The 23843-nt window shown below is 34.4% G+C and overlaps 5 protein-coding genes, 1 non-coding gene and 1 pseudogene across 9 annotated transcripts; 5 read left to right on the top strand and 2 right to left on the bottom strand.

The window, feature by feature from the left end:
* The first annotated feature begins 1084 nt into the window (after window positions 1-1084).
* LACS9 (long chain acyl-CoA synthetase 9) lies at window positions 1085-7841 on the top strand. Of its 3 annotated transcripts, XM_022299376.2 has the most exons (13): window positions 1171-1306; window positions 1430-1653; window positions 2154-2629; window positions 2752-2832; window positions 3208-3471; window positions 4350-4481; window positions 4617-4790; window positions 4903-5132; window positions 5721-5838; window positions 6268-6399; window positions 6488-6622; window positions 6701-6907; window positions 7455-7841. In XM_022299376.2, the coding sequence occupies exons 3-13, from the start codon at window positions 2183-2185 to the stop codon at window positions 7617-7619; spliced, it is 2085 nt and encodes a 694-aa protein (XP_022155068.1). In that variant the 5' UTR covers window positions 1171-1306; window positions 1430-1653; window positions 2154-2182; the 3' UTR covers window positions 7620-7841. The 3 variants fall into 3 exon arrangements, with proteins under 3 accessions (XP_022155004.1, XP_022155068.1, XP_087976400.1); XM_022299312.2 differs by having other exon boundaries at window positions 1085-1653; XM_088120274.1 differs by having other exon boundaries at window positions 1222-1653; window positions 4689-4790.
* LOC148208045 (U2 spliceosomal RNA) lies at window positions 3891-4013 on the bottom strand (annotated as a pseudogene).
* Window positions 7842-8266: 425 nt separating the features above from the next.
* Window positions 8267-10597, bottom strand: LOC111007277 (uncharacterized protein At4g08330, chloroplastic). The gene is made up of 2 exons (XM_022279623.2): window positions 10134-10597; window positions 8267-8839 (listed from the first exon to the last, which is right to left on the bottom strand). The coding sequence occupies exons 1-2, from the start codon at window positions 10241-10243 to the stop codon at window positions 8446-8448; spliced, it is 504 nt and encodes a 167-aa protein (XP_022135315.1). The 5' UTR covers window positions 10244-10597; the 3' UTR covers window positions 8267-8445.
* A 2918-nt stretch (window positions 10598-13515) lies between these two features.
* Window positions 13516-13587, top strand: TRNAQ-UUG (transfer RNA glutamine (anticodon UUG)). The gene has a single exon. It is a non-coding gene; the product is annotated as a tRNA-Gln (tRNA).
* Window positions 13588-15168: 1581 nt separating this feature from the next.
* On the top strand, window positions 15169-17387 carry LOC111011099 (V-type proton ATPase 16 kDa proteolipid subunit). The gene is made up of 3 exons (XM_022284728.2): window positions 15169-15382; window positions 16004-16289; window positions 16960-17387. Exons 1-3 carry the CDS (start codon window positions 15304-15306, stop codon window positions 17090-17092), a joined length of 498 nt encoding a protein of 165 aa, XP_022140420.1. The 5' UTR covers window positions 15169-15303; the 3' UTR covers window positions 17093-17387.
* A 606-nt stretch (window positions 17388-17993) lies between these two features.
* Window positions 17994-21180, top strand: LOC111011259 (Acyl-CoA N-acyltransferases (NAT) superfamily protein). 2 transcript variants are annotated; one of them, XM_022284962.2, is made up of 3 exons: window positions 17994-18375; window positions 20226-20293; window positions 21041-21180. In XM_022284962.2, exons 1-3 carry the CDS (start codon window positions 18010-18012, stop codon window positions 21087-21089), a joined length of 483 nt encoding a protein of 160 aa, XP_022140654.1. In that variant the 5' UTR covers window positions 17994-18009; the 3' UTR covers window positions 21090-21180. The 2 variants fall into 2 exon arrangements, with proteins under 2 accessions (XP_022140654.1, XP_022140663.1); XM_022284971.2 differs by lacking the exon at window positions 21041-21180 and having other exon boundaries at window positions 17998-18375; window positions 20226-20435.
* Window positions 21181-21195: 15 nt separating this feature from the next.
* Window positions 21196-23601, top strand: LOC111011272 (uncharacterized). The gene is made up of 2 exons (XM_022284982.2): window positions 21196-21496; window positions 23347-23601. Exons 1-2 carry the CDS (start codon window positions 21196-21198, stop codon window positions 23403-23405), a joined length of 360 nt encoding a protein of 119 aa, XP_022140674.1. The 3' UTR covers window positions 23406-23601.
* Window positions 23602-23843: the final 242 nt, after the last annotated feature.

Genomic DNA, 23843 nt, shown 5'->3' with positions numbered 1-23843 from the left:
CAATACGATGTCTATCCATATTTATTACCTATGGCGGTGAGTGGCCCAATAAAATGGTTGTAATAAAATTTATTTATTACCTATGGTCCTCTTTTCTCTTGTGAATTATCTCATAACTTCGATATATTAATTTTCCTTTGTCTTTCTGTAAAAAAATAAAATAAAATAAAAATTATTTGTCTTAAATTGTCCTTTAATTGTGAAGGGACATCTTCTGAACTGCCATAGGACGAGGGAGAGGTTTCCTAATTTGTCTTCATTTGAAAAGTCAAGCTCCGAAATATTTTGAATTTGTCTTAATCGAAATAATTAGTGAATAATACTCCAACATTTTCTTATAGTACAATATATAGAGTGGTGATTCAAATTCTGACTTTTTAATGAGAAATGAATGCCTTAATTAATTAAGTTTAATTATGCTTAGTTTGAAAATACTTTAGTATTTTTCTTCTAACCAAAATTTTAGAGTTTAACTTTTTGAAAAATGGAAAAGTGAAGTTTCTTTCTCTCCTGCAAAAAATTTAATGATCGGTAAGATGTTGATTGGTTAGCAATATTATTCATAATTAATTAATTATTGGTCATTGATTATTTATTCATAACTAAATTTGTGTACTAAAATGACCTAAAATGTTAGTTACACTATTTTATAAACATTGTCCTTAAAATTATTTGAGACAATAAAATCTAATTGTTGTTAATAATAAGTAATTTCTAACTCATTTTACAATTCAAATACCATATAGACTACTACTAAATTATCTTTAGGTTTTTACTTAAAAATTTTTTACAAAATTATGTGTTTTTTTTTTTTTTGAGTTCAACAACATGTCAGATCCGCTCCCACATATTATACTCTAATTCAACATTTTGTATTATATATAATATATAGAGAGAGAATGGTGCTGACAATCTAAACATAATTCAACGATTAAAGTACTATGTAAAAAAAAATCGTGAGTTTGAATTTCTGCTCCTATATATTATATTCCCATTCAACATTTATCTATTTTTTCTTTTTATATATACATATAGAGTTGTGCAAGTGCAGATAATCACGCCATGTAAATACTTATGCAATTACGCTATTGACAAGACTCTCCAGATGGGAAAATAAAAAAAATAAAAAAAATTAAAAGGAAAAAACTCTAGAATGAGTCAGATATCGGACGTGAACGGCCAGGATTTAAATCAGAAATCTGGAATTCTATTCGCATTTCGCACCTCACAGTCCGTATCTCCACCCCACGCCTTTTTTGTCACTGTCAGAATCGTGCTGCTCGAACCCGAACGCCGATCCGTAATGGTATAGGGTGCAAACCCAATGCGATCATTCATTGTTCGTTCATTCATTCATTCACTCATTTCCCTACTCTCTGAGAAAACAATATAAAATTCCCCCAAAACTGAACTTGATTCGCTTTCCTAGGCTGAAAGTTCAATCTCTGCCCGCATTGACGGCTCCGCCTGATTCCGTCTACACCCATAAATTTGGCAGCATCGTTCTTCCTCCGTACTCGGATATTACTGTGGTTTGACGATACTTTGCCCACGCATTTGTTTCTGGATCTTGCTTGTTGCGAAATGTGGAATCTGTGAATTTGCCTCTACTTACTCTGTTGGTTATATCTGCGGCGAGGGAAGAAGTTCAAGGTATTAATCCCTAACCGGTATACTTCCGGAAATTTTGTTTGCGTTCTGATTGCTCGTTACGGAATCTCGAATTGGGTATTTCTGGCGTTTACTTTTGTTGTCTGTGTTTAATTTTCATTGCGTGTATAGTAATGCTCTGTTTGAGGGGAATTTCTGTTTCTGGTTATTTTCTCCATTTGTGGGACTTCCATGAGACTTGCCTGCTGGTGCTTGGATTCAATCTGGGAAAGTATGTCCATCGTAGCTTCCTAAAATTGCCAAAGTTGGTCTTTTTAACGGAAAACTTCCAGACTTCTATGTATAAGAAATTTTATATTCGGGTTAGTCATTTTTATCATTGTTGTTGTTATTATCATTATTGGCTTTCCACAGGAAACAGATCAAGTCTTCATATCGGTTCCTTCGTTGATTGAGGGGATGGGGAGTTGTTTGTGATTAACTCATACTTGGTAATCAATCTTTCTGAATCTCGCTTCCTTCTTTTTTTTTTCATCTTGTAGTTAGATTCGGTGCCTGAAGTCGTCAAGAGATGAGTGCATATATCGTTGGTGTTCTTGTACCTATCGTAGTTACACTTTTCTTTCGAAACACCAAAAGAGCGAAGAGAAGAGGCTTGCCTGTTGATGCTGGCGGGGATCCTGGTTTTGCTGTTCGGAATAGTAAGCACGCTGCGCCTGTGGAATCAGCATGGGAAGGCATCTTTACTCTTGCAGAGCTCTTTGAGTACTCATGCAAGCAGCACCAAGACAGACGCTTACTTGGAACCCGGAAATTGATCTCAAAAGAGACTGAAGTAACTAAAGATGGAAGATCCTTCGAGAAGGTTCATTTGGGTGACTATGAGTGGCTAACATATGGTCAAGCATTTGAAGCTGTGTGCAGTTTTGCTTCTGGTCTAGTGCAACTTGGGCATAAAAAGGGTGAACGTGCAGCTATCTTCGCTGACACTAGAGAAGAATGGTTTATTGCCTTGCAGGTCTTTGTCTCCCTCCCCATATCTTGTTTTGTGTAAATTGCATCGATATTTGGAATAATTTCTGAGACATATTTTTCTATTGTCAAGAAATGTTGTCTGACCTGCGTGTTTCCTTGTACCAGGGATGCTTTAGGCGCAATGTTACAGTTGTAACCATATATGCATCTTTAGGAGAAGAGGCATTATGTCACTCGTTAAATGAGGTTCTCTTCCTCTCTCTCTCTCATATGCAAGCATGCACGTGTGCTACACAAAAAATAATAAGTGAAGCTACATATTTTTGTTCTCCACATTCAACCCACAACCATTGTTCCTATTTAAATATTTCTAAAACCCGGGTCAAAAAACTATCCTAGTGTTCATAGATACACATGTTTTTGGTCTCAAATTCTGTCTCCTATCTCCTTCGTGCTCAATTTGTTTTGTTGGTTATCTCCTTGCAGGTTATCCGAATTCATGAAATTCAAATACCATATACTGCTAAAATTGAACTGTTGAGATTTGGTTTTTGTACTGTTGGTTTTGAATTTTGATTATTGATGCATGATGTATGACCATTAGTCCTTTTTCATCTCCAGACAGAAGTCACTACTGTGATTTGTGGCCAGAAAGAGTTGCATAAACTTTTAAGTATTGGTGGACAGCTTAATACAGTGAAGAATGTGATATGTATGGATGAGATTCCTCAGAGCATTATAAACTCTGAGCATGACGACTGGAAAATCACCTCATTTGCTAAAGTTCAATTGCTTGGCCAGGAAAGTAAAGTGGGTGCTGAATTACCCATTTCAGCTGACATTGCAGTTATAATGTATACAAGTGGAAGCACTGGATTGCCCAAGGTGGGAATCATATATGTTTGTACGTAGGTACAATGTATGCACATGCACATATATGTACATCTGTCGCACATACACGCACACTTACCTATACTTTACTCGAGTTTCATTTCTTTTTACCCTTCTAATTAATTTATTGATGGACCGCTTCATGATCGATCATTTACCAAAGATATGTTTTCTTGGTATTGAAATATTTCTTGTCAAAAAACATATGTACATACCACTTGCATAGCATCTCTCTCTATGTATCCAGTTGTGCACATGCATTTGCTACGCTCAGCAGAAAATAGAAATATTTAAGGTAACCAAACCAATTTCATCCATCAACAGCAAATCCTCATCCACTTCAGGGTCCCACAGTTTCTGCTAAAACAAATATTTGAGTACCCTGCATTACCTACCATTCCAACACAGAATTAGAAAAGTCCTTGCTTCTGGTGATTTTGTAGAACCTAAGCAAATCATTGGCTAAAGGTGCATTTAGAGATAACTATAAGAACAGATACTACACTTGATCTTAGCCGAAAGCCAGAGAAAGGTATTAAATGGGGATTTAGAGATTTAAATATCCTTCTGAAAACTAAGTTCTAACTCATGCCTTCTCCACCTTATACCTAATATTTGAATTTTTAAGATCTCCTAGTTGATTATTTAAGACCAATAAGAGCCCAATATATCTTGAAATGTTATCTTTGTTAAGATAAACAATTGTTCTCCTTAATTTATTAATCCTGTGAGGTTCTGTAGTACTGGATTCTTTTTTCCACTGCATCTTTGTGTTGCTTGCAGCCACTGGTTTGGTAGTCGAGTATTTTGTTTAACATTTCCATTATGTTCTGGAACTTCTGATAATTTATTGATAATGGCCGTGTGTACAGGGTGTGATGATGACACATGCAAATGTCTTGGCCACAGTTTCTGCTGTCATGACTATAGTTCCTGGTCTCGGAAAGAAGGATACCTATCTCGCATACTTACCCATGGCTCATATCCTTGAGTTGGCAGCAGAGGTGTGTATACTTTTGATTTCATAACTTTGGCAGCTTAGTGTAAATTCTTATTCTGTTTAGCAAAGATCGAAATTTTCATCTCTCTTTTGCTGCTCTATGATTATTTCTTGTATGGTATCTTTGTTTTTCCTGTAGAATGTAATGGCTGCTGTTGGATGTGGTATTGGTTATGGGTCTCCTTTAACACTTACTGATACATCTAACAAGATTAAACGAGGGACAAGCGGTGATGCGACTGCTCTTGTGCCAACAGTAATGACTGCTGTCCCAGCAATTTTGGATCGTGTTCGGGATGGGGTTCTTAAAAAGGTTTGTCAATTTTGCATGCATATTTTTGTTCATGTTGAATTTATTTGAACATTCCATGTATTACCATCCATTTAGCGGGTGGCTGCAATAATAAAGAGTCTTCTGGTTTCAGGTGAATGGGACAGGTGGATTAGCAAAGAAATTGTTTGATTTGGCATATAATCGTAGATTATCTGCCATGAACGGTAGTTGGTTTGGGGCTTGGGGTCTGGAAAAGCTTTTATGGAACTTTCTTGTGTTTAGAAAGGTACAAGCAATTCTTGGAGGTCGCCTTCGTTTTCTGTTGTCTGGAGGGGCACCTCTTTCTGGTGATACCCAACGATTCATCAACATCTGTCTCAGGTATGTATGACAAGAAAAGGGCGAATATTTTGAATGCCAAAGACTTGTAATGCCAGTTTATGCGTCTACAGACAACCATCCAAGAACAAATGAAGCTTTGCTGCAGGATTTCTAAATTTCAGATGTATATGAACTATTTGATACTAGTCTGGACACATATTACACAAGAGATACCAAATGATGTTCTTGTCTAGATGCATATAGGATTTTAAACTGTCCAAGGTTTGAGCCTAGCTATATTTTTTAATGACATTTTTTTATTGGTCTAATTATATATTCTGCAAAAACTGTTCAGGATTTTTATTTTTTGGTTAAGAAACAAATTCATTGATAGTATGAAATTACAAAATGGGCAAATAACCCCATCCAAAACTATCCAGGATTATTGATAATAAATAAATGCTAATGAATGCTGCACTTGACAGATATAACATATAAGTTGGTGGTTGACAAAGATGTTACAGTCCTACAACCAATTATAGTTACTAAGATTAGGTTTACAGTCCATTTTACCAAAAGTCCATGTGTGTGCACGTTAATATTTCAGTTACCATCTTGCACGTGTATCTCATGGTATGCTATTTTCAGTGCTCCAATAGGCCAGGGTTATGGTCTTACTGAGACTTGTGCTGGTGGGACATTCTCCGAGTTTGATGACTTAAGCGTTGGTCGTGTGGGAGCTCCACTTCCTTGCTCATTTGTTAAGGTATCTATTCATCCTCCTGGTTCTGTGATCCCCTATTGATATGTCCAATTATGCATCCAAGGGCCGGTATTTTTTATGGATGACGGATACATATAGAAATATGTCGTGCATCTATAGTAGTAAGTACTAACATCCGAGGTTGAAAATCTGACATTCATTTTCAACGGAAATTTCACAAAGCCAAAAGTACCTTGAGGCAAAAATAGTTTGCTGATGTATATGTCATTTAAAGTTCCCCGGCCTGAATGGCTGAATGTATAACGACCTGAATTGGAAACTTAGAGAAACGTGAGTAAAAGGAAGAGCCACTACAGTCTTTACACCTACCCTTTCTCTATCCAATGTCAATTCTATTGGATGTTTTACTATGATCATCGCAGCATTTGTTTTCCAGTGGTCAACTTCAAGGCATTTGTTTTACTTTCTCAGTTGATTGATTGGCCCGAAGGTGGATACCAGACTAGCGATCTGCCAATGCCTCGTGGAGAAATTGTAATTGGTGGTCCAAATGTTACACTTGGATACTTCAAAAATGAAGAAAAAACTAGAGAATCATACAAGGTAAAGTCTCCTTGTTGCTGGTGTTGTTGATACCTGGAGTATTTTTTCTTGAGATTTGCAAATTTATGCAATGTCTCTTTGTGCAAAGGTGGATGAGAGGGGAATGCGGTGGTTCTACACTGGTGACATCGGGCAATTTCATGCTGATGGTTGCCTTGAAATTATTGACCGTAAAAAGGATATAGTCAAACTTCAACATGGAGAATACGTTTCCTTGGGAAAGGTATGACATCAAAGATTACCTTTTTTGTATATCTTTTCTAATCAAATTATTTGCTTTCTAAGTAATGTTTCTCTACAGGTTGAAGCCGCACTCAGTGGGAGCCCGTATGTTGACAATATAATGCTGCATGCTGATCCTTTCCATAGTTTCTGCGTGGCACTTGTCGTGGCCTCTCAACATGCAGTAGAAGAATGGGCTTCTAAGCAAGGAATCGATACAAGCGATTTTGCTGAACTCTGTCATAAAGAAGAAGTAGTGAAGGAAGTGCAATCATCACTTGTTAAGGTATCTGTATTCTGACTCGGATTTGTGTTCGATTCGATTCTTATCCCATCCCAAGTACCCTACCCTCATGCTTTTCACGAGCCCCTTTGTTTCTTCATTTACTGTCTTTCCAAAACAACCAGCCACCTAATCTTCACCTAGCTCCTCCCCATGAAGAAAAAAGAAAGCAAAAATGGAAACATTCTGAAAATCTTGTTTGTACACATGCTAGTTAAACTACAAGATTGGTTTCTAGATTTTTAAGATTGCGTCTAATAAGTCCCTTAAATTGTCTGATGGGTCTCTAAGCATTCAATTTTTTCTAACAACTTCCTGAACTTTTTAAAAAGTGTATGATAGGTCCTTACTTGATCCATTAGACACAAAGTTGAAAGTTTATGGAACGATTGGACATTTTTTGAAATTGCATATTAGACACAACGTTAGACAAATACAGTTCATGGACTGAACTTATGATAAATATTCTAGCACAAAATTCTTTTGTCTTCTTCGAAGAAACTAAAAGGAGGCATCATGTAATTGTACGTGTTTTTATACTTGTTGACAGGAAGCAAAGAAGGCGCGATTAGAGAAATTCGAGATCCCTGCGAAAGTCAAATTGCTATCGAACCCATGGACTCCTGAATCTGGACTAGTTACTGCAGCTCTCAAGCTTAAAAGAGACATTATTAGGAAGGCTTTCTCCGAAGACCTCTCTAAACTGTATGCCTGATGATTATGTTCTGCCCACAACTTGGATATGGAGAAATTGTCCTTGGAGTTAGGTTGGTTTTCCAGGATTAATTCTCTCTATTTCTTATCCATTACGTTTTCCTAGGTTGTCTTGTGATTTTGGTTTACTTTTAAATATTTTCTTTTAAGGTTGTCTTTAACTATTCGCGAGTACTGGAATTTAGTTCTTAATAAGAAATGAGGAAGGTACCAGTTTTGTTTTGCTTTGTTTTCGTAGTTACATTTGATGTGATTTATATGATTCTTGTTCGATAATATTTAGTACAATTCGATAATTAATGAAATTAATTATTAATAGAATTACACACGTGACTTATTATTTGCGACAACATATACCAAAACGAAACGAGCCAAAAACTTGCACCAAGAACTCCGTCTGTTTTATACAGATTCAATCTGTTGTAATTACTTTGGCAATTTGGTATTGAAAAAAGTGAAATCTTACCTTCCCTCGTTTAGTTTGAATTTCATCCCCAATAGAGCTATGATTTTATGAAAACAAAGTGGAAGGTTTGAGCTTTGATATAGAGAACTTAAATTGGTAATTTCGATGGAGCCAGATCTGAAAATGCATTGTTGCAAAACAAACAAAAAAGAAAATGACGAAAAACAAACCAGAAACTTCAGTAGCTTAGAAACAATTCACTCGTATTAATCATACTTCAGCTTGCAGGAACTATAACTGTGAACTCTTTCAATTACACTTCCATTTCACACCCGATTCTATACACAAGTAAACATACATATCGAGAATCCTGTAGCAGTTCGTTTAGCTCGGAGACCGTTCATTAAACCGTTAGGTTTCTTTAAATAACTGGGGGACCAAAATCGTGGGAAGACGAGGGTTGTAAAGCACGAATTTTTACTTCATATTTCATACACCTAGAGACTTCATGGGGCAGGGATGAATCTGATCCATCTGAAACAAGTGGAATGGAGGAAGCACGGCTAGTGTGAGCATTTCCAATATGGTTTCCACACTTTCGACAAAGTAGTTTGGTTCTTCGTCGAAACAGACCCCAAGAGTGTTTTGAGAAATGAGGCACACACTGAAGTTCATCAACTTGTGTAAATCTGCTCTCATCGACGTTTAGAAACGATATGATCCCTCGCTTTATTGATTTACCATATTTAGAGCCAATGGTCGATGTATTGCGGTTAGAAGAGCTCAAGTTCAGTTCATATCCACAAGCACCACAGCTGTATGAAAAAAAAACTATTGTCATTACAAGTTGACCAGAAAACAAACAAGAAATGCATAGAATACATGGACAAGGTTTCCAATTAAGCATTTTCAATTCTGACCAAACACCGGCCCCCACCATCACATGTCAAGGTTTCCAATTCCATGGGTAGCTATATAGTACCCTGAACTCAACGGCTGCAAAGTAATTGAAGTGACTAAACAGTCACTGATACTTTTTGACATAAATTTGTCTTTCACTTTTTCTCAATCCTTATGTCCAACAGAGTCTTTAATTTCAACTGTTTTTTCTCAACCCTTATGTTCAACAGAGGGTTTAAGATTAGATTTACCAATTTTACCTTAGCTAGAAAGAGGCTTTATTAAAACATGTGACGATATGAGGGCAGGTTCATAACTGATTGATTTGTTGTCTGGATCGGTCTCAGGTATTTTCAAGGTGTTACAGGAGGGAGAGTCTTCTCCTTTGGTCATCTTCTTAGGACATCCCTCTGGGATCAGATATGAAATTGAAAACAAATCCTCACTGCTAAAAAGAGCCAATTTAGAGTAGATTTTAAGTTCAAAATTATAGAAGGTATTAGCCCCTTCTCATCTTTCCAACATCTACCAAAGGACCCTATTAGTTAAGCCATTGGCCAGTGGTTCCTCTCTTTTTCTTCAAGTTGAAGGATCACTACTAGAGAAAGCAGAGGAGAGAATCCCAAATACGAAAAAGGAAGAAATGCAATATATTCAGAAAATGAGCACATGACAGAGTTCATTTGAATGGAAGTTTACAGGTAGAAGAAGTTTCAAGCTTAATAAATAATCCCCCCATCACAATTCAATTGGGTTAATTGAGTTCATCAAAATCAAAGACTAGCCATCTCCATCATGCTAATAACTACAAATATTTCTTAAACAGGTCAGACCAGTCCAGGCACTACTCTGCTCTATTACAACTATTGACAAATTTCCTGTTCCTCATATTATAATTTTAGTTTACGGGCCTTAAATGTGCTGAATTCGTCCAATCAAACCCAACCCTATCAAGCCTTACACCAAATGCAGTCGACATACTAAAAAATCAATCACGATTTTGGGAATACTAATCAGTTCGAAATCGACTCAATTAAGGTATGAAACAATAAATAATTCCCACCCCGTCCCTTAAATCAGGCAATTCCACTAGCCCCTCCCATCAGAACGGGAAAAAAAAAATCAGAGACAGTATGGCAGAAACAAATACTTGTGGAACTAAAAAAAATGAATACAAAAGTGAGATAGAAGGCAGAAATTAGATTAAACCTGTAATAAACATCTCTGCGAGAAGAAGAAGAGTAGAGAGAGGCAGCAGAAAAGGAGTGGGAGTGAGTTCCATCGATGTAATCGTCTCCGACGACCGGCGACTGCTTCATTCTTCTGCTACAAGATACAACACCGTCTCCAATGCTGGCTGCAACGCTTGACGGAGGTATCGAGGCCGTGAATGCGGAATCGTAGTTGCTAGAAACAACGATTCAATTTGGACAGTGACGAACAAGTTCCGACTTTTAATCTGATCGAGCCCAACGATTGCAGAAACTGATCTCCGGAGGAAAAAAAAATTGAAGTTTATCGGAGAAGAATTCTGGTTAGAGGAAGAATTGGAGAAAGAACGGTGATGGGGAAGCGCAGCTGGAAGAAGAGAAATCGAAGAAATCGATGGGGGAAAAAGGAAAAAGATGGTTCTTCTTTGTCTCTCTGGCTTTTTTTTCCATTTTTTTATTATTTTATATTTCTCTGAACCTGACGCGGCATTGTAACGGAAAAAAAAATACAAGTTAATTAGATTGAGACGTTTTTTATTTTTTTTTTGGAAAGATTGGATTGAGACATTCCACATTGTTAAATTATATACTTTTTAATTGTCAAAAATAATTATATATCTTTTAAATCCAAGACTACTAGAATATATACCATTTGCATTTTAATTATAATTCAACGAGTTAAACTATATATCATTAATTAAAATGTTATATATTTATTTAACTAAAAGAGTTAATTACGATATTGTTGAACCATAAAAAATTAATTATGACATGATTTCTTATCGGCGAATCTATTTATTTTAAACGAAAATAAATGAAGTTAATTTTATCAAAAAAAAATTCAAAACAAAAAGTTAACAAAGTTGATGATTAGCCTAACTAAGTCACTAATCATGACTTAGTGGTTAAAGACATATATTATCGATAAAAAATCGAAAGTTAGAATTCTCGCTCGGAAAACACTTACGATTATCTTTTAGAATTGTAATTTCACCTAATGAAGGCCCATGTGGCATGGACACGGGGTCGACTCTTCATTGAGGCTCTTCTTTTGACTTAAAAATTTTACAATTTTTTTAAGGATAAAATTATCAATTTATTTAATGATTTGACCCCACATCTAAGGCCAATCATACTTTGAATAGTCAAGTTATAATTATGCCTATGTTTTTTTTTTTGTTATTACTGTTTTTTTAATAATAAAGGGAGGTGCTAAGTATTCTTCACAATGATTAGTTGAGGCAATTTTTGTAACCAGATTTAGAATTTTAGTAGTTATAAATTTTAATTTAGGCCTTTTAAGATAAAATATTATTTATGTTAAAATTATGATTATACTTCCTATGGTTTTTATTATTATCATAATCGCCCACCATAAAAAGTAAATTGTTAGCTAGGATTTTTTTTTTTTAATTGTTAGCTATGTTAGTGTCTTTAAATATGGAATATCTGATCAATTAATTTGTCGAGGACAATATCTTAATTGTTAAATTTATATATAAAAAATTACCAGTGGTATAAAAAACTTACTTTTCCATTTTATTAATGGAATAAATATTTAAAAATGATAAATATGAATATTCATTAAAAAAATATGGTCTACGAAATTCTGTATTTCATTTTTCTTCTAAGAAAACTTGTTTAGTCTCTATACGTTGAAAGTGTTCTATTTAATCATATGAAAATGGTCTTCAAATATGATAGATTTATATTCTTTTTAAGTCTGGAAAATAACTTTAAATATTTTTGAAATAAGTTCGTTGTCTAGATAAAGACATAAAGCTTATTTGATTTTTTTTTAAATAATCATAGGTAACTATTATGTTATCGTGTAATTTTCCCCTTTGATCAACTGTGTAGATATTAAATAATTACGTTTCAAATTTCATAAACTAAATTAAATTATTTCACAAAGACAAAAAATACTTTCGACGAAGACAAAAAAATAGAGGGCACTTAAACGTATTCTAAATTCAATCCTTACGAAAATAAAATAATCCGAAGTTCATCCATGACTTGATTTTTTTTAAATACAGAATTAGGTTTCAAGTTTCAGATTTTTTTTTTTCTTTTTTTTTCCAGATAAAGGAAAAATTTAAAAGAAAGAAAAATGGATTTGTGGGCCGGTGGATTCGTGCATCATACAGTAATAACATTAATTGAAATGTTTTCCCAAAAAAAAAAAAGAAATAGTAATAATAATAATTGAAATGGTACCGACATAGCCTGTAAATTAGCCGACAGACTAACGGTCTCCAGTTTGACTCCGTAGGTATATTATTTATTTTTTTACAAGTACTTGGAAAATTATTATTATTATATTCGTGAATTTCAAGTAACTAATTTCATGACATTTAGTTGTTAGAAGAACATATAAGATATTAATTTCTAAACATGTGACCATAATGAAAATTTATTACAGAACAAAAAATTCATATAATTCTATTGAATAAAAAAATGATAATTGTGAGAGGAGAATTAAAAATTTCTACTTTAAAAATGTTATTAATGAACTAAGAAAAAAGATTAATAATTTAATCGATTAGATTATGTGTAAAGTGATCTATTGTGCTATCTTAAAAGGAAATTAGTCTATTATACATTAATTTAGCTTAAATAATTTTGAACTTAAATATTGGGTTACATCCATTATAATTAATTATATGAACTTAAGTCAACAATTTTTTTTATTTTTATAAATTTTAACCTCTAACTTTTGATGTATATCGTATACTTTGACCTAGTTGAGATATTTGGCAAGTAAATAATTTATAAAATTTAATATTCATTAAAAAAATGATAAATACTAAAATATTTATATTAATAATTTTGTTTGATAACAAGCTAGTATACGGCCAAACTTATGAAAATTTTCATCTTACGCAATAATATATCATTTGGATGAGAAAATAAGTTGACTGGCGCAAATAATTTAAAATTTAGATTTTAAAAAGAAAAACCCCTTTAATCCCTTGTCTCAAATATATTTTGTAATAATTTAGTATTTAAATATTTAATGATTTAGTTATGAATTTCGAGATCCAAATAACATACAAAAAAATATTCCTATAAACTAAACTAAATTAAACATCTTCTAATAGTGTATGATATAACAATTCTAAATTTTAGAATGATTTACATACGTAGTACAAAACAAATACATATTTTAAAATGTAATAAACAATTTAAAATTTTAGAATGATTTACTAAAAAAATTAAAACTTATAACATATTTTAGAATACATATCAAATATGCTATTTAATGAAATTTCTCTAAAGTTTTTTTCTTTTTGAAGGCTTCAAAAAAATTTAACGCAAAGACTTATCGTTAAAATATTTGTTATTATAATAAACAATGTTACATTTTTTTTGCCAAAACGGGTTCTATGGTGTAGTGGTTAGCACTCTGGACTTTGAATCCAGCGACCTGGGTTCGACTCCCGGTAGGACCTTTTATTTTCAAGATTTTTTTATATCGACAAATAAAATATAAATCTCTAAAGTCAATAAACTCCTTTTCTTTCGGGATTCTCAAATTTATTATAAATTTTTATTTTTCAAGAAGATAAATAACGATTTCACTTTTTTTTTCCCACAGTATTTGGACTGGAACCTATTTCATATTTTGTAATTTTTTATGGTTTCAAAGTGGTAGAGATTATTCATAATATTTTTAATTTAATAACTGCAGAATAAGAGAGCAATTTATTGACGTTAAAGATGGTAAACATATGCCTTCTCCATTTAGCTATCCTCTGGTTAGTAGGTTATTTTATTATTTTGTTAGAAAGTATGTAAATTAAATATAACTATGTGAATAAAAATATATGGAGTAGAGTTTTGATTGACATCCTGCGTATTGATAAAATATAAAATGTACTAAAATTATCTAACAAAAATATTACTAATATAAATACAAATACAATTATTTATAATTCAAGTAGATGAATTGCTGTTGCATTTTGTCAGATAATACTATACTTTTAGAATGAAATATAAAGTAAATCACCAATATATCATTTTGTATTATTATTATTAGTACTACTATTTCGTTTTATCGATGAAGTATATTATTGATATTCTTAATATAAAATATATTATTGATACGATGGTTTTTTACCTTTGTGCCATTTTTAAAAAATGTTTATCACGTGGGTGAGTTCTCATTAGTTAGAATAAAACATGCTATTATCACAAAACCAAAATATCAATGAATATAAATAGGTTAAATTACAAAAAATACAGTTGAATTTTGCTCAAAGTCTCCTCAATACCTCGTCCTTTAAACAAATTGTAATACTACCTCTCAAAAGGGTTTTTAAAATAATACCATTTGAGCCCAACATAATTTAATATTTTGGTTGAAAATTTGATGTAGCATGATATGAACAACGTTGTAATTAATGAAAATTTTTCTATAACAATTAGTTGGCACTACAACAAATTAGATCTTCAACAATGATTGTTCTAAGTTTTCATCTATTACTACGTGGTTGCATATTTTACTACGTTAATATTTCGTTAAAATATTAACTTAACGTACATCTAAAAGGTTTTACGAAAGGTCATATTGAAATTTTTTAAAGTATAGAAGGTATATATATATATATATATATATTTTTGGAAAGGCAAGACGAGATGAAAGTAGGGATAAAAAGGGTGCAACACCAGAATTTTCTAAATAGTCGTATTATTCTCACCAAAATACGCTTAACTGTGAAGTTTTGATAGGATCCGATGTATTAATACTATTAATACTGATATGATCACACTCCATAAATGGTACTTTTAAGCTTGGAGCAAAGCCTCGAAGGTATTTTTTTTATAATTTAGCCATATAAATACATAGAGATATCTTTTAGAATATTACATAAAACTCCCTCAATATTCAGTAAACACAAACATGGATCCCACAACCAGAACCCAAGGATCCCGTGGCAACACGTTCCACATGTAAATACAGAAGAATGCGAGGGCTATTTACGTAATTTCAGTTTGTTCATCGACCACTCCTAGTCTTACTCCACGACTCGCCTTCTCCAGCCTTTGTTTCCCGAATCACCGGTATTGGTATATCTTCATCTCGCAAATAAAAAACCTAGAAAAAGCTTACCGGAGAGGCTCATACCACGATCGGATTCGGAATCTGTATTCCCAGTTAATCAACAATGGTTTCTTCTTTCAGTGGCGATGAAACTGCTCCTTTCTTCGGCTTCCTCGGGGCCGCTGCAGCTCTTGTATTTTCCTGTAAACTTCGCATCTCTATCTTCATTGCTTCTCTTTTTCTGTTTCCTCTTTTAGTTGCGCCGCGGATCCATCAGATTGAATCTGATTTGGTCGCTGATTGAGTCTGATTTAAATTTAAGAAGGGATTACAATCGAGATAACGAACTCTAGGGCTCAGTTTTTGGGAATGAATCTTTTGTTATTGGCCATTTCGGAGATCTTTTTTTGTTTGGGGTTAATCGGGATCGATCTTATTTTCTATTCTACTTTTTAGAAATTGGGGTAATTTGCGAACGATCGGAGTGGATCCTATGCTGTTTTGTTCTCATTTTTCATTTCCGTTTCCCCTTCTTTTATTGGATTAGATATATTTCGCTTCTACCTTCAGAGATGTTTTCAATCCTGTGGAAAAGTAACTCTGATGTTAAAACTCGATCCTGACAACATTTTTATTTTTGATTTGAGAGGGAACTAGCTCGAGAGGATGGGTTGTTTAGAAGTGTCCACAGGGATTTTTGGTTCTGTTAAAGTAACGTATTATAGCATGTTGACCTATCCTTTAGATACTGGAGCACAAAATTATCCAGTTGAACTGGTAGTATATCATAATGAAACTGGTGCTGATAATTTTTTCTCTTACAGGCATGGGTGCTGCATATGGGACTGCAAAGAGTGGAGTCGGAGTGGCCTCCATGGGAGTTATGCGGCCAGAGCTTGTCATGAAATCTATAGTTCCTGTAGTTATGGCTGGAGTGTTGGGTATTTATGGGTTGATCATCGCTGTTATTATTAGTACCGGAATTAACCCAAAAGCAAAGTCTTACTATTTGTTTGATGGGTATGCACATCTGTCTTCTGGACTTGCTTGTGGACTTGCTGGTCTGTCCGCAGGTATGGCAATTGGGATCGTCGGTGATGCTGGTGTTCGGTAATGTTTATTCTCTATCCCTTTTGCTGTAAGGTTTGGATGTTTCTTTTTGTGTTATATGGGACATGATAGTATAGTTACCTTGAATAGCTAAATTTCAGATCTTGTAATTCGATAATTCTACAACACTATAAAGTTAGTGTTATTAAAGTAGATGATAATGGCCTCTAGTGTCCAAATGTGTTGTGCTTTAGTATGGATTGGAATATTGGCAAAATGTTAGAATTTGGAATATTATCATGAACTTTCAATGTTAAATCTCTACTGTACTTGCGATTAATCATCTCATGAGTGGTCTAATTGTGGGGTTGCTTTAACATCTACTCGATCACAAGATCAACAAGCTTCTTTTCCATTTTTGGAGAGTTAGAGATTACGACTCATGGAGTTATCTTTACTTTGTTTATTGGCGTTGATGCTGGCATATTCATCAGTTTGAAATTCGAACTGCAAAATATTTTCTTACCTTTTAGTTCAACCTCGTCTAGTGGTTTTCTTTATTACTTTAATGCATCTGCACTTTGTCTTTTAGTATTAGATAATGATAACGGCATGCTGCATGATTTACAGATCATTTTATTTTCCCTTTCTAATTCACTATGTAGCTAGTCAAATGATATTGCAACTCTTTCACATGTTTTATCTGCTCTTCTTTATTTGATCCTCTCAGGGCCAATGCACAACAACCTAAGCTCTTTGTTGGAATGATTCTCATCCTCATCTTTGCTGAGGCACTTGCCCTCTACGGTCTTATTGTTGGTATCATCCTCTCATCTCGGGCAGGCCAATCTCGTGCAGATTAAAGGATGCCAAGTTGATCCTCTGTCTTTGAATTTATCATTCAAAATGTTTCAAGGAGATTTTGTTTCTATGTTACTTCTGTCATTGTCAAACTGAACCCGTATTGTATTTTATTGAGTGATGGTAATGAGCAGGTTTTATGACAAACCTCCATGCTCGCCTCCTGTTGCTGTTGCCCTTTGTGTGATATTCTTTCTAATTCTAGTCAGTTACTAGAGTTGTGGACAAAAGCTCTCCATGCACATTCCATTGAAAATGACCTATTTCTAAATAAATACTGTCAAATTACAGGCTCTACTTTGTTCTACTTGTATAGATATGATGCCTTGAGGTTCTACAGGCCATTTATTAACTACCTTCGACGAGTGACTTTGTTTTTAAGTAATGAGAAACTTTATCATCACTTTTGATATCAATGGGAAAGATAATTGATGCGTGAAAGATAATATGTTTTAGATCGACGAGGTTTGATTTTTCGTATCTATTTGGTTGTTGAGGTTTCAAAATGGATGTATGGTTTTAAAATTAATCTTATGTTTCTCTAGAGGTTTCAAATTGTCCACAGCCATTGGAAGGCAGAGGATTGAGAAGAGAAATGGTAAGAAAAGAGCTGAGAAAACTTAGATGAAGTTGCTCGAAGATAGAGGGGCGCTCTCATGTCACACTGTACATTTGTGTTAAAACTTTTAAAGTATGTCCAAAGTATTATTTATTTAAAAGTACTGGAACAAAAATAAATAATTTTTTTTTTGAGAAATTAAAAAGAAACTAATAAATAAATATTTTGAGAGTATGTACGAACCAAATATATCTTATACGGGGGTGGGGACTCACCATGGAGATATATTTCAATTATTAATGTCAAAGCTAAAAAGTATCCGGAAAAAATAAATAATATTTTTAAAACCAAAAATGAAAAATGGTCGTTATATACTCCATACCCAAATCTCCCTCCGTCGTTCTGTGCCCGCTCCCGCCACTCATCAACAGCGCCGCCGTGTCGGAAGAAGACATGGCAAGCAAAAACCCTAGACCAGAAGCAGGAGATGGAACCGAGGCCCCAAAGATAGTCTGGAATGAAGGCCAACGGAGGTTTGAAACGGAGGACAAGAAGGCCTACCTTCAGTACGTAATAAAAAACGAAGGTAAAGTCATTGATATGATTCACACCTTCGTTCCTTCCTCCAAAAGAGGATTAGGATTGGCTTCTCATCTCTGCGTCGCCGCCTTCAATCACGCTAACGCGCATTCGTTGTCCATCATCCCCTCCTGTTCTTACATTTCTGTGAGTTCTCTTTTCTACAATTTCTAGGGTTTGTTGTTCGTAGTTTTAATTCATTATTACGTTTGTGTAGGGCTTGTTACTAACGCATCTTGAAATTTAGTACCACCGTTTATTTTTGCGATTATTTATGCTACGAAAGAACATCATCAGGTTGGATTCTTTTTCCAGAATAGTTCTTCCTACATTTGTAGCAGCTGTTTGGGAATTAAATTTAATAACTGAATTTTCTTCTTCCTTCCTATACGGTAGCTTCCACACTCGATCACAATCCACATCTTTATAAAATAGTTCTTAAAAAACTGCAATCAAGAAAGTAAATCCCAGTAGCAGTTGGAAGTCCACCCCCTCCCCACCACCCCCACAGTCCTAGCAAAAAATGAGATACAATTAGAGAATGTAAAATTTAAAGTCAATTCGTTGTGTAGCACCTAAAATAGAAGTCATGAACAGCTAAAGAATTATAAAATTCAACCCATTTTCCTTTGTCTGCTAGCCTTCTGTATTAGTTTTACTTCAATAATTTACCTAAATGTATAGCACGCATTATGGGAGACTGCATTCATGCTATATGCCCCAAGTGAAGAAATGACAGGTGAAGGAGAGGAAAGGTAAAATGAGAAAAGTTTTTGTGGAGAATGGATGGAAAGTGGAAGTGCAAATCAAGTGGGTATAGAAAAGATATGCTAGAGAAGACACTCGAGGAATCCATCATCCAAACTTGATGATCCTCAACTCTAATAAACACAACAAGAGAGGAGTGAAAATCACCTTTCTCCTATCATTCACAGCGCTTCTGAAATGAAGATCAAAAAGAAAGATATTCCTTATAAGAAACCAATCAATTAGCAATAGGAGCATTTTTGGAGCTTTTATATAATTAGACAAATTCTGAAGACAAGGAGAAGAAGAGCAGAGTGGACTGTATTCAAGCCCGTGGTCTTCCCAATACCAAACCCAACTACCATCCCCGACTCCAGGGAAAATAAAACACAAGAACTAGGGTAAACGACCAAGAATTTTTAGAGTCTCAGTCCACTGAAATGTCGACCATACTTGCTATTTTGTGTGCTGCAAAAAATCTGTTCTTCTGGAAAAAGCCATAACCAATTAGACAAAAGGGCAAAGTTCTTACTAGTAAGATTCTCTATTCCAAGACCCCCCTCCTCATACTTTACTAGATGAGAAACCCCACCTTCCTGCATCACTTCCCAAAGAAAATCCAGTTCGTGAGTTTTTCAGGTACAAAGTCTTCTATCTTATGAACATGAGGTGGCTGGATGGTCCCTTTAAATCTGTAAGTATGTTAATGAGTAAAGGATGTACATGGTATCTTCAGAGACATCCAATAAAATTGGAACGATAGAGAAACAAGGATGACACACACAAATTGAGAAAAATACTTACATGGTTGTGTGGTTAGACATTCAAGGACAAGACAATAGTTCTTTGGGTTAACTTTGACGGCTTCCTATGGGAGAATATGGATTGAAAGAAATATGAGAACTCTTATCTGGGCTTCTATGAGTATTCAGGTTATGTAGAGCTTTGTTCCTATTCTAGGATCTTGATGGTATACTCCTGCTGAAGAATTTTGACATTGTTCTTCACTTTTGATTCAAACAAACCAGAGAGCTTTCTTATTATCTTCTTCCTTGTATCTTCTTTTGTAATTATTTTTCTTTGTTGTGTGTAAGAGAGACGAGAGGGACATATGCTGATATGTAAAACTCTGTAATCATCTCTTATTTCATATGTTATTCTATATTTGGAACCTATTTTTCCAGTTATGCTTCACGTCCAGCATGACATTTTTAATTAAGTAAAAACTTTTTTTTTTTTTTGTCTTTCAGGACACCTTTCTCCCGAGGAACCCATCTTGGAATTATCTTTTGTACTCTGGAGATAAGAAATCAAACATGTAAGCAACTTCTTATGTTAATAAATGTGTCCATATCATCAATCCTAAGTCGTGGATATTCCTATTTCCTTGGTGTTTAATGTAAAATCCCACAGCTTATATTACTAATATATTTGAGAATATACTATGAAGTATGAATACATTACGTGGAGTCTAAATATTAAAATTGGCTTCATGGTGAAATGCCGTTCTCTGTGTAGCCCATCAAAACAAGTATACACATGAAAAGTATGGAGTTTTATTTTCTAATATTTGTAATAAATTCATTAACAAACGAAGGATGCAGTATTATAATACATTCTTTTTTAATCTAAAATGAAAATACCTTTTATAAATACCTATGTACTCCAAAAAATGAAATTATTGGACCAGTATTTACTTTAGGAATTAATTTCTATGTATTACTTAGTTGTATGGTCAGGTGGCTGTCTCGTGAAATTAGTAAAATGTACTTAAATTGGTTCAAACAGTCATAGATATAAAAAAAATTGAAATTTTCGTCAAATAGTTGCTAAACAAGTTAAATACCACAAACAAAATAACTTCAACACTATTAAAAAAAACTGTTCCTTCCACTTCAACAATATTAAAAGAAAAAAAACTGTACGTTCAACGTGGAGATAGAGAATGAAAACACAAGCTATTCTAGATATAATATTCTAAAATATAGGTATGGAAGGTAAAAAGTAATAATTATAATTAATATATGAATTTATTAACTAATTTCACTTCACCATGTGGGTCAAGGTATGTACTGGGCCGTGTACTAAAAAATAGGTATGTACTGGGCCGTTAGCCCAATACCTAGTCCACTCTAAGTCCAACCAGGCAAAGCCCACGAAGATCCCTCAAGAAGACGATGACGACCTGAAATCCTCAGAGACCCCGAGCTCGGTTGCAGAATGGACATGGCGACCAAATTTCTACGAACTTTAACGAATGCCTCCAATAACAAAACCTTAATTAACGTTTGCCTCGTCGTTTCGTTTGGGGCACTGAGCGCCAGGTCGATCAAGCAGCAGAGGGAAATTGAAGCTCTGGAGGCCGAGAAAGATTCCCTCCTCAATTCCAATAAAGCACTGAAGAAATCCATGTGGGATTGGAAGCAACAGTTGTTCGCTGAAGCTTCCTCCGAGTCCGCTTTGGTCCCTCTAGCCAGGATCAAAGCTATCTATGGCGAAGTTCCGATATCATCCCCTACTGGTAATTTACGCTTTCCTTTAACTTTCTGCTCTTAGAAATGCTGGTTAATGTTTAAAGGAAATGGTATAGAGCTTCATCAATGTAGACTCGTGTTAGAATTTGAGTGTCGTGATTGCAATGTAAGCATTTCAAGTTCCCAACTCGTATTAGGGGAATTATTTGGTTTTCGTAATACTTCATGCTGGGAGATCCTTTTAGTCGATCAGCATTGGCCTCATGGTTCTCATGCTCTAATTCTGAAGTTGAATGTTGCTATAATTAAATTAATTACCATGCTCTTGGTTATCAATAATTCTAATTCTATGAGAACTGCGGGCACAACTCAGGATGCAGAGAAAATAATAGATTGTGAATCTAAAGAAAATGGTTATCATCGCCATTTGTATGTTGAGAAATGAATGTTCCACCATTGGATGCTGAACTTGATGACTTAATTTATGCTGAAACTTATGCAAAGGTTTGTCATTATGGGAGAAGAATTTGAGGAGAGTACATGGTGCATAAAGTTTTACAGGGAAATATTGTCATTGAGTTTGATTTTATATGAGAAGGAGACACTTGAAAAGTTTAGAAGCAAAAAGAAGTAATTTCTCCTTTTGGGAGTTTAAAAAAGGCGATCCAATTGAAGTTAAATTAACAAAGGCAGAATAGTCACAAAAAGAGTTGGAAGGGGAACATCAAAAAGAACATTGAACACTTTCCAAACCATAGACTTCTTCCCAGTATCTAACCCTATCGTTAGAAATCTGTTAATTTCTTTCAAGCTATAGCCCCTACTCCTAGTCCCTAATTGCATTCTTCCATAAGATCTTTGTCTTTCCTCTGAAGTTGCTTCCGCTCGGAAGCTGCATCAAACTATCCTTAGTCAAGGAATCGAAAATCGAGAGAAAGTTGATATAGAGGAAAAAATATTCACATAACTTTCTGCTCATGGAGAAGAAAAACTAGGAAATGGCATTGTATTTCCTTTTGTTTCCTACATAAAGAGCACCAACTTTGTTGTAAGATCATGAATGGACATCTTTGTAGTGCCTCCATCGTGTTCATCCCCTCAAAACACCAACCAGCTGGAACACCTAACTTGTTTTGGTCCTTTACCTTTCCAATCAAGAGAGATAAGTTTCTAAGTATCAAGGAAATCGTAATCGAATTGTGATTACCAATTGAAATGGATTACATTTTCCAACCTTGCGACAACAAAAATTACCCTGTGGATGATGACTCTAGTGTGTATTTCACAATTTGTGGGGAGTTATATATATCTTGCTCTAGAATTGGTGTCTGTGTTAACATGACAGTCAAATATATGTGCTTTTTGTACGAAATGGGTCATGAGCCCACGTAGACTGGAGGATAAAAACAGCATGAGTGAATTTTTAAGAAAAATTTCAAATGCATGGTTGATGCAGAGTTTTGATCTTATAACTCAGGATTAAACTTTAGTTCCTTTTCGCTTGTTGAATTCTTGCAGACCAATATATTAAATGATTACCTATTATAACCTGTCATGAATCAAGTACAATCTGTGTTTTTATGTATCAAGTTGGATATGTACAAGAGAGATCTGCTTTTTCAGGTTGAAAAGAAAAACCTAGAGATAATCTGAGAAGGTGATCATTAGCATTATTGTTGGCATGGTTGGGAGTGATTTTTGCAAGTGGGATATGTTAAGGCATGTTTAGAAGTGATTTTAGCGAGTCCAAAATTTCGTCAAAACTGCTTCCATCCAAAATAGCAATGCAATAATATAGAAAGTGATTTTAGAGAATGGAAAAGGTGATTCTGGCATTCCCGATATAAGCTGGGTTTTACAGATTTATCCACTGATCCAATCTTAATGGCCCATGCAGGAGCAGGACATGCGGCAACAGAAGATGAAAATTCACAAGGCTCCAAATTTGTGGTTTGATGTTTGGTTACTTACTCTCAGTTTCTGTAGTTTTGTTTGCTTTGATCAGGAAATGGCTGATGAAATCAAAAACTCTATTGAAAATACATGTTGCTCCAGGCCCAGAAAAGTAGTGAAGAGTACCAGGAATTAGATTTTCTTTTTCATTTTCCATTTTCCCATACAATTTAATACTCCAATTCTTATTCTTCTTCTATTAGTACAACAAATTAAGAGGGTGGAAGGGTGCAGTATGAACCTCCGACCCCAAGGAAAATAGTATATGCTATTCACCGTTTAGTTATTTGATATTGTCAGTTAGTACACTAATTCTAAAATATTATCAAATTGAAAAAAATACTTTACACATAAAATAAATGAAGAGAACTTTGAAGAATATTTGCTACGAATGTGATAACATGTAACAATCTGCGTAGTTATTGTGATGAATTCTTTAGG

This window comes from Momordica charantia (genome assembly GCF_013281855.1).
Source record: "Momordica charantia cultivar OHB3-1 chromosome 11 unlocalized genomic scaffold, Mcharantia_2.0 BLBB01000011.1, whole genome shotgun sequence".
Lineage (NCBI taxonomy): Eukaryota > Viridiplantae > Streptophyta > Magnoliopsida > Cucurbitales > Cucurbitaceae > Momordica > Momordica charantia.
This window is presented reverse-complemented; position numbering and strand designations above follow the sequence as displayed.

Excerpts from the sequence above, each read along its gene's own strand:
- LACS9 (XM_022299312.2), top strand. The coding sequence starts at position 2,183 with ATGAGTGCATATATCGTTGGTGTTCTTGTACCTATCGTAGTTACACTT. Across the intron at positions 2,630-2,751 it reads AATGGTTTATTGCCTTGCAG|GGATGCTTTAGGCGCAATGT; the intron begins GTCTTTGTCTCC and ends TCCTTGTACCAG. Across the intron at positions 6,623-6,700 it reads AATACGTTTCCTTGGGAAAG|GTTGAAGCCGCACTCAGTGG; the intron begins GTATGACATCAA and ends GTTTCTCTACAG.
- LOC111007277 (XM_022279623.2), bottom strand. The coding sequence starts at position 10,243 with ATGAAGCAGTCGCCGGTCGTCGGAGACGATTACATCGATGGAACTCAC. Across the intron at positions 8,840-10,133 it reads CGCAGAGATGTTTATTACAG|CTGTGGTGCTTGTGGATATG; the intron begins GTTTAATCTAAT and ends TTTTTCATACAG.
- LOC111011099 (XM_022284728.2), top strand. The coding sequence starts at position 15,304 with ATGGTTTCTTCTTTCAGTGGCGATGAAACTGCTCCTTTCTTCGGCTTC. Across the intron at positions 15,383-16,003 it reads TGCAGCTCTTGTATTTTCCT|GCATGGGTGCTGCATATGGG; the intron begins GTAAACTTCGCA and ends TTTCTCTTACAG. Across the intron at positions 16,290-16,959 it reads GTCGGTGATGCTGGTGTTCG|GGCCAATGCACAACAACCTA; the intron begins GTAATGTTTATT and ends TGATCCTCTCAG.
- LOC111011259 (XM_022284962.2), top strand. The coding sequence starts at position 18,010 with ATGGTCGTTATATACTCCATACCCAAATCTCCCTCCGTCGTTCTGTGC. Across the intron at positions 18,376-20,225 it reads CCTCCTGTTCTTACATTTCT|GACACCTTTCTCCCGAGGAA; the intron begins GTGAGTTCTCTT and ends TTTGTCTTTCAG. Across the intron at positions 20,294-21,040 it reads GGAGATAAGAAATCAAACAT|GTATGTACTGGGCCGTGTAC; the intron begins GTAAGCAACTTC and ends ATGTGGGTCAAG.
- LOC111011272 (XM_022284982.2), top strand. The coding sequence starts at position 21,196 with ATGGACATGGCGACCAAATTTCTACGAACTTTAACGAATGCCTCCAAT. Across the intron at positions 21,497-23,346 it reads TCCGATATCATCCCCTACTG|GAGCAGGACATGCGGCAACA; the intron begins GTAATTTACGCT and ends TGGCCCATGCAG.